The 12,583-nt window shown below is 38.6% G+C and overlaps 1 protein-coding gene across 1 annotated transcript in view; it reads left to right on the top strand.

Moving 5' to 3' along the window:
* Positions 1 to 8,342, top strand: part of MOB1B (MOB kinase activator 1B) — a 58,272-nt gene extending 49,930 nt beyond the window's left edge. The window contains exons 5-6 of the mRNA XM_063135211.1: positions 520 to 683; positions 3,116 to 8,342. Coding sequence (XP_062991281.1) covers positions 520 to 683; positions 3,116 to 3,193 — 242 coding nt within the window. The 3' untranslated portion in view covers positions 3,194 to 8,342. The remainder of the gene's footprint in view (positions 1 to 519; positions 684 to 3,115) is intronic.
* The last annotated feature ends 4,241 nt before the right edge of the window (positions 8,343 to 12,583 follow it).

The following is a 12,583-nucleotide window of genomic DNA, read 5'->3' as shown; positions in this document are numbered from 1 at the left end:
ACACAACAGACAGTACACACAGAGACAACATACATCTAAAAACAACTTTGAGCAATCAGCCAAATCGTAAAAACAAATCCAGTATAGATTAAAACTCATCACATGCTGCTAAATACCTAGGAAAAAAGAAAAGTCTAGACCTGTTGCTGAAAAGATAACAATGTTGGCACAAAGCAGGCCTCCTCGGATAGATCATTCCATAATTGGGGGGCACGACCAAGACGTCCCTCTCCCTCGTTGCCATCTTCCAAGTCTCCCTTGGAGTTAGGACCCAGAGGAGGACCTTAGGGGTTTTTTTCCACACTTCTGTAAATATTGCAAAGGAGGACCTTAGATGTTGAATGTAGCATATGGGTGGTTCATGTCGGGTGAGGTGGTATCTTCTCTTCTATGAGTCATGTCCTGTACTTCTGCTTATGCACCTAAGCAAGAAGCTATCGACGAGATAGGTCTTGAACATGATAAACCTGCAGTTCTATTGGAATGTTAAGACTGAATGTTTGCTTTGTGTATTTCTAGGTGTTCCTTTCCCAAAGAACTTCATGTCAGTAGCCAAGACCATCTTAAAGCGTCTCTTCAGAGTTTATGCTCACATCTATCACCAGCACTTTGATCCAGTCATCCAGCTTCAAGAAGAGGCACATCTCAACACATCTTTCAAGCACTTTATCTTTTTTGTTCAGGTAAATTAGCACAGCGGTCACTGTGATGTAATATTTCCCTACAAAGTGGAACACGATTCTCTGTTTTCTAGCACTTACAGTGGTGAAACGGCATATGTTCTACCTTGCTGGGTTGTCATTAAACCTTAGAATTTACCTTTGCCATGATCATAATGTTGATGCAGTGCTGTGTAGGTTGTGCCCCATCCACAATTGAATTCTATGCTATAGAATCATACTTGGTTTTTTAAAAACAACAACAACACACGTATACATAGTTCGAAGATATGCATGTTATATAGTAGAAGCATTATTGAGAGAAAGGGGGCAGGGAGAGATGGAACTGTAGCCACGATTGTATGATATCAAGCTTTTTTCCACCACCATGTAAGCGTACTTTGTCCCTGAAACTTTTAGGACTCTACATCTAGAGCCACCTTCTATCTTGTCTGTTGCAATAGGTTTTTGTCAATGTGATTTGAATGGAGAATGTGCCAGCCATTATGAACTTTAATTGGGTATTGTGGAATATGCAGAAATTATTATCAGAATAAAGTAAAAACAGATTCTTCATAGGTAGGATTATTTTTCACCTCTGCTAATAAAGGGATATTTCTAACAGTGATGGAACTGAGTCCGGATCAGATTATATGACGCATGTGGCAGCAGATTTCCATTGTTAGAGGTATCCACTAGCATTGGGCCACCAAACTAGAAATGGCTTCTTTAATAGTGACCCAGTTCACATGCAATGTGAATAAGACAGACTGCTGGTTGTGTTGGGGTCGTCCGGATAAATTCCTCTCCGGTTGGAGAGATTAGCAAAGTATGCAGCATTCCAAGCAGGCTCAGAGAAAGTAAAGACAGCCACAGAGATAATCGACAGCAACAGTATTTTCTTCAGCAATATTTTACTGAGTTAAAGACATAGAGATCATATTTTTACAATATCATACAATATACTCACAGCAACGTCATATTCACACAGGAGAGGTAAAGACACGCTTTTACACAAGACTTATATACACAGCAGTATCTTTCTCTACCAATTTACAACTTAATTGACAATCAATCACACTTGTCAGGTCGTTAACCAATTATCCAATTATCTTCTGACCTTTAAGTGGCTGGTGTAACTCATTGCAACAGTTGCACTTGCCTGGGTAACATAGAAACTATGGACACTAAAAATCAAAACCCGGACAGGTGGTTGTTGTGTGATTTCTGCTGCTTGACTCCTGCTGCAAGTGGGAGCGACTAAAAAAACTGCATGCCTTCCATCCATGGTTTGTTTAGTCCCTACCGCTTACATTGGGAACAATTGGTCAGTGTGCGCTAGCATACTGGTTCATTCATGATAAACCAGGATTGCTTACAATTCTGGTTTGGTTTATCATGCTGTGTGAACATGTCCAACTGTGCCGTGCTGCACATGGGGTCTGTGCCTATACAGTGCAGGTTCAGGAACACTCTACAGGGAACTAGTGCTCACCCCACCTACCCGCAAGAAGTGATATGTCTCAAGAGCTGAGATAAGTACCTTCCCACTCACTGCTATTGTGACTTTGTTGGGTCGGCTACTTTTACTTCTGCAACAGAAGCAGCTTGGGGAATGCTTTCTGTGGAAATCTTCACAGTGAGCTTTAGTACCTTTTTATTTATTTATTTTATTTATCATACTTATACCCCGCTCCTCAGCCAAAAAAGGCTCTCGGAGCGGCTTCCACTTAGCAAAAAAGACAGTCCCTGCCCTCAGGCTTACAATCTAATAAAGACATGACACACAAGGAAAAGGAGTTCAGGAGGGAAGACGGGAAAGAGAGAGAGAGAGAGAGCAAGCCCCATTGAACAGAATGGGACTTTTGAGTAATATACATAGGATTAGAATGGCACTATCAGAGGTCGTGGTTCTTTTTTAACATCAATATAACCCGTCCAAAACATTCAAGAGACTGGAGAAATAGTTACAGGTGGAAATGAGGCAACACCATTGGTAGAAAGGAAGGATTAAAAAAATATTTTCAATAAATACAGCCAACACTGCTTAGTTCTTTTCTCCTGTTATTGATGGTCACGGAGTCCAGTTAAACGCTTCTATTTTAACTTCCAGAAACAGGAGACTGGTCAAAATGGCAACGTTGCTTTGGGCCAAAATTTGCTGTTCAAAATGAAATATTTAAACAAATATCTCAATCAACAGGAAAATAGATATAAGGGGGGGTTGTTTTTCTGCTTGAGGTGAGGATCTTTCTTTTAATCTTAGTTTAGGTGAGCTTTTCCCTCACTTATTTTCTACTTTTCTGGGTTGGCTACTTTTCTCCCTAGCATAATCCACCATTTCATGAAGCCTATAGTTTTGCTTTCAGTTACTTAATGTTAAAATAATGCTGTTGAGAACTAATGAATATGTCATTAAATATCTAAGATGTTGGTTTTATTTCTGCCTCCACCAGGAATTTAACCTTATAGACAGAAGAGAACTTGCTCCGCTCCAAGAACTGATTGAAAAACTCACTTCAAAGGACAGATAAGCAGAAATGGATTTGTGCAAATCACTTGTTTCTTTAAGCAGGCATGTGGTGTTTTAGGGATTTGGGCTGCAATTCTCTACACACTAACTGAGATCCATGAGACCTACTCCTGAGTAAGTGTGTGGAGGTTTACAGCCTTTTAATTTTTTTGTTTTTAGAAAGAAAAGGAAACTTGTTCTGTTTTTACTTGGGCAACCTAGATCCATTCTCTATGCTTTTATTAGAGGAAGTCCTTTACCTTTTAGCGACACACACACAGTAAATGGCTTTCTGTTATTGTTCATTGTGAACTTTTTTTAAAAAAATAGCCGATGTCATTTGTTTATAAAAGGAGAAAAAACATGCTTGTTGAGAAATGTGACACTGCTGGTTGTATGGGTTCTGCATTGCCAGTTGTAGCCCATTCTCAGAAGGTCCTTAAAGAGACCTTAACCTTCTCTAAGTGCCTTGGCAGACTCTCTCTTCTGAGGTACAAAGCACATACAAAGAACATTGCTGGAAACAGAAAACACAAATTCCTACCCAGGACATTTACTAACACTTGAGATATATATATATAACTAAATATGTGTAAAACTTAAAAAAAAAAAGCCATAACTTCTGTCGGTGATCTCCAGCTTTTAATACAAAGCAAAGCCTTTAGAGATGATTGTAGGCTTTGGAAGGGAGCGTGATAGAGGGGCTCATTTTTTATGTCCTGCTCAGAAACTCACCCAATAAGTTTTACATCTGTGGAGGACCAAGGATAACATGGGGTTGACCACTTCTTTGTTGCTTATATTTTTTTCTGCAAACATTAACTTTCATTTAGATCAGCCAGCATGGTTATTTTGATGGTTGGTGTAGGTCAAACTATACCGTAAGCTTTCCTATCAAATAAATCAGCAGTCTGGCAGGAGTGTGAAGTAAAAAACAAACAGCAAAGTCAATCACAGGGAACAGCAGTAATGATAACAAGGAAACTTTTTTTTACTTTTAAATCATCCATAGTCATTTTAATGCTGGAGTAGGAAGCCCACTTGACTGAGGAGCATGGGTTCCTCGGTTCTTTTTATAAATGGTCTCAATCCATTTTCTCATGTGGAACACTTGTCATTCCATTCATCCTGAGCACATAGTCCCTTTGCGTTGTACATTCAGTAAGCACATCAATTTTCTTCTCGTACAGAGTACAGCTGGACTTTGTTTTTGTTTTTGCATTTAGATGTCTTGGTTTAATTTTAGTCAGACTAATTTTGATGTAATTTTGTCGCTCTTTCTTTGTCTATTTTTTTCCTCCTTTCACATGAGGAAAAGAGCCAGTATCATATAACCAGACTTCTAGATGGTTTATAGACCACTATTTGGATGTTCATGGTAGAATATTGAGAAACTCGGGACATTTCATTCTGAGAAACTGAGAACGTGCGACATCTCTCTGTTTCCCACACTTGTTCTCAGGTTTTATTCAGAGTTCTGTGTACAAACAGATTTGACTGGTTTGACCAGTTCTCTGAGTATATAGTGATAAAGCATCATAACTTTCACCCTTTCCAACACAATTTGCACAGACTGACTGAAAGCCATGAATTGGTCTATGTAGTCTCAAAGAGGTCTTCATCCTTGGATGAAGATGACCTGAAAACCACTTCACACATTAGCATATTGATGACTCACACAACAACCTCCCATAGCATGTGTTTGCAGTGTCTATGAGATTACATACACAAAATGGGCTTTAAGCATTACACTGTTAATAGGCATACAACATATTCTTGAGCTTGAGGGATGGCCTTTAATTATTAGTAACTCAGTCACAAACGGAAAAAACAAGAATTGCTGTAATCATTATCTAGCTCTCTTTAATTCATGCTCTTGACCTTGAAAAATTAGGTAACCTTTGATTGTAGCTGTTGCAGGGAGAATAATAAATCTGCATACAGATCTAGCAAAATTAATAATCGGCAATTTGGGTCATATTTAATACACATCCATGACCCTGCTTTTTTCATATACCAGTTTTGTCTGTGCTTGATTTTAGAAGTCAGGTTCACAATTCTGAAATTGAAAATCCCATGTGTTTTTTTTTAATTAAGTTTGGATGTAGAGATAGTTTTTAAGTAGTGATAATTATTATTTAAATGCCTTCCTCATCTAGCAATTTTAATATCTCACAAAAGATGAGTTCTTTAAAAAACAAACAAAAAAAACCCTGCCACATCTCCTGTACAAATAAGTTTGGATCTAGGAACTTTGAATATATATTTTTGGGAGTACTTACTACCTTGGCCATAATATTTGGATCACATAATCTTAGGTCTTCAAATAACATCCTTTTAGAGACTGTGGTGAATATGGATACGGATATGAACAGGGTGTATTCAGTTTCAAGTACTCATTGGGGAAAAGTAATCATTAAAACTGTTGGTTTGCTTTCATTGCTGACTTCCTCATTGGATAATAAAAGCTTGGAGATCACTGTCTGAGAATGCTGTTGGTTAAATTTTGCTGAGTGCATTAAACTTGAAGACAAAAGCATTGAAAATATGAAGACAGTGTTTAATCTGAGTATTCCTTATTTGTATTGCAATGGGAATTGTTGGGTTATTTTTTGTGGTCTTGAGAAAATTATTTACTGTTTAAGGGTGCATTAAAATGCTAATCCAAAAGTCTTCTGATTTTTCAGCTTAACAAAGTTCTTGAAAGCTGAACATTACAGTATCATACAAAACAAAATCAGTTTGGATCAGGATTTTAATTTTAAAGGGATACTCTGTCTAGATTACTGGATTGCTTTTTTATATCAAACATTGGATATTCGGGCCTGGTGAACACTAGGAACTGACTTTTTACTTACAGCCAGCGATTTACTAACACCATTTTCCTTCCGCTGTGAAGGAAGAGCCTTAGAGCTTCAAAAGGCTGAACTGGCTTTGCTCTTACTTCAGCTACCAATCCTTGGTGATGTAGTTAATAACTTCAAGAGGTAAGCTACCTCAATTTGATGAGACTGGGCAGTACTGATGGCCATAAAAGTAGATGCAAGTCCATTAAAACCAGTTGTGTTATACTTTCTTAGGCCAGTAATTGATTTGATCTGGAGACTTTTACATTATTAGGACAGAACTTTAAAATTCTGACCAGAGAAATTGTATGTCTTCTTTGCATATTCACGTCAGGGATCCATGCTAATTGCATAAGTATAAAAATGTCCCATATTCTACTGTTAGTGGTAGCTGGGCTTTAGAGAGAACAACTTTCAAAAGGACAAATAGCCTTTTTGCAAGTGCATGTCAAATTTTCTTTTACTGCTTACTATGCAATGTAGAATTCTGAATATTTGTAGTTACCTTAAGATAGAAAAAACAGAGTCTCTGTTAATATTTTGGAACTGAAATCTCTCTCTCAAGCTCCCTTCCACAGGCAAAAGGCCAATTTGCTGCTATTGACTCTTATCTTTTAGAATTTTCCTTTAATTTCCATAAACCCTTGCCTTGGTTTGCTATATGAAGTTGTAATTTTTAAAATAATCAACACTTTTGTTTGGGGAATATCTTAAACCAGCTGACTCTTATTCTTACCCCTTGGAATACTATATTGTAGATGAAATGCCAGTTCTCTTATTATTAAATCGTAACATGAAGGTGGACCTGCCAATTTTTCAACTGCGATGCTCTCATAGTGCTTATTTTGGCATTGTATTTCTTTTAATAGTTAAGACATATTTGGGTTTTCTAGATGCCTTTCTAGAACCACTAGCCACTTTAGGAGTAAGATATTTACATTTATGTCAAAGTTTAGCTGGTATCTTATTTCTGTCAGTCGTACACACAATTTCCTTTTTTGAAATATAGTTCCTTCCTAAAATTGCAAAGTAATTCAAATTTTAAAATGCTTTTGTTTGCTTGTATTTCTTCCCTCAAGAGCACTGCCCTTTCAATAGTTTTTCATAGATTACTGTATTTTTAGGGGAAATTAATTTTTTATAGCCACTAAACTGTATTCATTATTTTTGTACATGTGCAACTAGGTCATTTGGGAACACAAATCTTTTGAAAGGTTATTTGGTTCCATTTTTAATACATTTATTCACAGATACCGTGTTGCTAAATTTTGCCATCAGAATTGATACCTCTGACAAGCAGCCGAGAACAAAAAGGCTTTACAAAATATTAATCACTGGTAGTCCTGGTACATGCAGACTGCAGACAGATTCACTTAATTCCTACTAACTGGCAGGGTCTTAAATGCAGTGAGAGGGGGAAAGAGACTAGGAAAAATGTAGAATCTCTAGCCTGGGCTCTCCAGACAGTACGTGATGGGTTCCTTGATGTGGGCTGCAAAGTGCATCTGCTATGGCTGCAGCTTCCTGTCTGAATGAAGGAAGTTTTAAACTGACAGCAGAACAGAGCAGTCAAGCGTTTCTAGATTGCACAACTTGAGGCTACAGTTGGTGGTGGTGAGAGACAGATGGGTTGCATCTTTATGCACAAGAAAAACAGCACTTTGGGGAGAAGGCTAGATTTGAACCCTTCTTCCTGACTGGCTTTCTATGGGTAAGACGTTCTATTTGTGGCAAGAGTATTCAAGCATGCAATCCCATCCTCCCACCCTGTAGTTTGAAGTAGTACAGTCCAGGAAAAGCTTTACTGTCTGATTCTTCTAACTGAATTAACCGGATCCCCTTGTATTTGGTTTTATGCTGTTTGTGGGACTTGCTTTCATTTATGAGCTCACCCAACAATACCACCACCACCACCATCAACACCGCCACCCTAAATCTGTAACTGAGGCTTGTTGAATCAGAGACAAAAAGGTATTGCAGATGCAACCCTAGTCATGCCTGCGTCTTTAAGTACGTCAAAGCAGCTAGACAATAAAGGCTTAAAATATAAGATGCAACACAGAGACCTGTACTGTAAGCAGACTGTGCCAATATTACTTCAGTTTGTAGTCATTGATCAATACTTGTTTTAAATGAAAACAGCTTTTGATTAAAAAAAAGTCGAATGTCTTGAAATTCTGCAACACATATATTGGAAAGATGTAAATACTGTATACAGATTGTTGTAAGTGATGGGATGAAAAAATATATAAATTCTAGTCTTTTTCAGTAATGAACTGAATGCTGTTTATAAAAAGAAAAATAAATAGCTATGTTTGACCATGATTGCCTTTTTTTTGTTTCTTCTCCTATCTTAGTTTTTATTTATAAAATGTCATTCATTATTATCTATACATTGTACATATCTAAGCATTCCACATACAAATTACTTTGTGTAATTACCTCACATGAATTTGCAAACTTATTTCTATGGCAAGCAAATCTAATAGAAATAGGATGAACCTGATGTCGTTCCATTTCCTTAAACCATGACACTGAAATGCTGGCAAAGATCTGAAAGTCTCAAAATAAAAGGTGATTGTGGTCAGTTGTGCCTGCCAGGGCACAAGCCTCTTCTTGGATATTCTTTTATAGAATAGTAGAGTTGGAAGAGGCCTATAAGGCCATTGAGTCCAACCCCCTGCTCAATGCAGGAATCCACCTTAAAGGATACCTGACAGATGGCTGTCCAGCTGCCTCTTGAAGGCCTCTAGTGTGGGAGAGCCCACCACCTCCCTACGTAATTGGTTCCATTTCAAACATAGGTCTTTCCCCCTATCCAATGCCCAAAGAAGTGTATGGAGCTGAAGACCAGTCTGTAGCTGCTGGAGAAGAGTGGGATGAGCTGATTTGGTTTCACTTTTGGTGTTGTGGAAAAGGCAGTAGCAGAGAGCTTTCTCTTCTCACCGCATTAGGAAAAGCACCACTGATGCCTTTGGGAAAACATGGAGAAATTTGTGTATGAATTGGGGAAGACTCATTATGGAATTTTAAGTTGAGTAGGTTGCAACACAAAGGACCAAGCAACCTTTAATTACTAACTAGTTGAATGTTTTCATGTTTAAGCTTTTCATAAGCAAGACCTACTTACTTGCATCCATGAAGAAGTCAGAGAAAGTGAATAGATACAAGTGAAAGCAAAGACCTGAGGACAACAGAGGTATAAAGAACACAGTCTAATAGCTATACTATGAAGCACAGGACATGATAAACACACCACCTGATTAGAACTTGTGTTTGTGTCAAAGTATGGCTACAACAGTGAAACCAAAACCAGATGTGATGGAAGCAGAACCATGCCTTCTGGTGAATTGTGCATAAAAGCTGTGAAGTGGGTGTAGGGGAGCAACTGCAAGTAAGGGAGTAGGTGGGAGATGTTGACAAGCTGCTCAGATAAGTTTGTGCAAACGCTTCTGTATTGGATCCTTGCTTATATAAAATGGCAGGAAGGGAACAGCTGGCTGGCCCAGGGAAGTGATTAATACTTCCTTGTGAGAGAGTGTGGTCCTGGGCTACCGGAAAGAGACGCTGGTGAGACTACTCCTGAAGAAGTACTCCCTGGACCAAGAAGATCTTAACAACTCTATGCCGGTGGCAAACGTTGATTTCCTGGGCAAGGTCCATGAGCAGGTAGTTGCCAATCAACTTGAGATGCTTTGGGATGAGACTGATTATCTGCATCCATTTTAGTCGGGCTTCAGACCAGGTTTTGCCATGGAAACAGCCTTGGTCATGTGACCTATGTTGGGAGAAAGATGGGAAGTATGACCCTCTTGATTCTCCTTGATCTCTCGGGAGCTTTCTATACCATAGGATTCTTAAGGGGGGATTATCTTGAATTGGGAATGGGAAGTACTGCATTGCAGTGGTTTTGCTACTACTTGGATGAGCAGCTCGAAAAGGTGGTGCTTGAGGGATATTGCTGGGCCCCGTGGTTTCTCCAGTATGGGGTCCCGCAGGGGTCAGTTTTGTCCCCTGTGCATCTGCATGAAACTTGAGTGGGGTATACCAGATTTTTCGAGTGTGTTGCCATCAGTATGCTGATGACATGCAGCTCTATTTGTCCTTTTCATCATCAGGTGAGGCTGTGGATGTGCTAAATCAGTGCCTTGCTGTGGCTAATAAACTGAAGCACAATGCTTTTGGTGGGTGTTTCTGACCTGAAGGAAGAGATTCAACCTATTCTGGATGGGGTTGCATTTCCCCTGAAAGAGCAGATTTACTGGGAGCCATCATAATTTGAAGTGCAAGTGGCCTCAGTGCCATGAACTGCCATCTATCAGCTTCAGGTGATGGCCCAGCTACACCCATGTATGGCCAGGGATAACCTGACTTCCTTAGCATCTTCCCAGTTAGATTACTACAATCCATTCTACACGGGGCTGCCTTTGAAGACAGTTCAGAGGCTACAGCTTGTGCAAAATGTGGCGGCCAGATTGGTAGAAGGGACCAAGAGGTCTGAACAAATAACACTGATTCTGGCCTACTTGTACTATCTTCCCATATGTTTCTGAGCCTGTTTCAAGGTGCTGGTTTTGACCCATAAAGCCTTAAACGGCTTGGGACTGCAATATCTGATGGAATGCTTTGATCGATATGAACCTATCCATAGACTACAATTGGCATCTGAGGCCCTTTTCAGAGTGCCTCCTCCAAGGGAGGTTTGGAGGGTCACAACAATGGAGAGGGCTTTCTTGGTATTAGCCCCTCAACTGTAGAATGACTCCCCACTGAGGTCTACCTGGCACCAGCATTGTCATCTTTTCAGTGCCAGGTTAAGACTGGTATACTCCCAGGTACTTGACATACAATGGGATTTCAATATCAGGAGTTTTATCAGGTTCTAGTATTGTAACTGTTTTTTAGCTGTTTAAAATTGTTTTTACACTATGTTTTTCTTTATAGCTATTGTGAACTGCCCAGAGAGTATAAAAATGAAATGAATGAAATTTAAAGAGAGTGGCTCGGTTCAGAAGACACCTTAAACCACAGTGGTTAAAGCTTTTTTTGTCTTCTGAACAGTACTAATTCATCATGTATTCAAGAGTCTGAGCAGCCTTGATTCACCATGATTGGGAAATAGAAAGCAAGATTTTCTGTTTGAATTGGTCAACTTCCGGTGATGTAAGAGAGTCTCTACACCATTTTTTTCTACAATAGCCTCCATCTCCTGTGTGAAGTTTTTACGGTATGTCACCACTAATTCTTGGGCCACTTGGTTGCCTAGTGCATAACCTGGACAATAGGTTTCTATGGATGTCTTAGTTACATGTATTTTGTTTCTCTTGCCTGTTTTCCAGTAATTGTTTGCTATTTGCTCTGTGTGTGCCTGTGTCTGTGTGTGTTTGAATAAATGAAATCTTTGTGAAAAGAGAGTATTCATTAGTATTTGCCCTTTCAAAACTAACGTAGTGCTTATACCTTCAAATGAGGTGATGGGACTTGACTCTACCTGGAGCCTAAACCGCTGATTTGCCATTGTTTGCAAAAATAAAAAATGTGAAAGGTATCATGTCCACATGCATGATATCTTTCACATTGTTTGTTTATTTTATAAAGAATACTGGCACAGGTCTGTGCCCTAATGAGCTAACGATCTATTTATTTATTTACAACATTTATATACCTATGCTCAATTATCTAACACAGATTCCAGAGTAAAAGAAAGATAAAACAGTAAAAGAAAGATTAAAAAAGCAAATTAAAATTATTCAATTTAAAAAACAAACGAGCAAGAAAAGAACAACCAACACACACAGAAACGCTGGCTAGGCAGTTGGGGAAGGCAGATCTTTCAGGAGGTGCTGGAAGCAGCTTAGTGTTGGCGCTACCTGACCTCCAGGGGCAGAGAGTTCCACAGAGAAGGACCCTATAAAATTTGACAGAGTAGGCAACATAAAAATGGGAAGGGATATGGAAGCAGAGAGTGCAAATGTATTTATTTCAATTATTCTTACTCTGGGGACTTGAGGGCAAACAAACTACAAGAAGTCTGTTTGGGGCTCAAATAAAAGTGCAGGTGGTTTATTATTATTATTATTATATTTATTTATTTATTTATTTATTTATTTATATAGCACCATCAATGTACATGGTGCTGTACAGAGTAAAACAATAAAATAGCAAAACCCTGCCGCATAGGCTTACATTCTAATAAAATCATAATGAAACAATAAGAAGAGGAAGAGAATGCACCAAACAGGCACAGGGTAGAGTAAAACTAACATTCTCTTCCCCTCCTTATTGTTTTACTATGATTTTATTAGATTGTAAGCCTATGCGGCAGGGTCTTGCTATTTACTGTTTTACTCTGTACAGCACCATGTACATTGATGGTGCTATATAAATAAATAATAATAATAATAATAATAATAATAATAATAATAATAATAATATAAAAGTCAGAACAAAATCAAGTTTTAAAAGCTTTAGAAAAAAGCTTCAAATGGCTTAAGTGTTAAGCTTAAGTGGCTCAAATGGCTTAAGTGTTAAGCTTCAAATGGCTTGGGGCCATGTTACCTGAAGGA

The sequence above is a fragment of the Elgaria multicarinata genome, chromosome 10 (assembly GCF_023053635.1).
Source record: "Elgaria multicarinata webbii isolate HBS135686 ecotype San Diego chromosome 10, rElgMul1.1.pri, whole genome shotgun sequence".
In the NCBI taxonomy this organism is placed as follows: Eukaryota; Metazoa; Chordata; class Lepidosauria; order Squamata; family Anguidae; genus Elgaria; species Elgaria multicarinata.
This window is presented reverse-complemented; position numbering and strand designations above follow the sequence as displayed.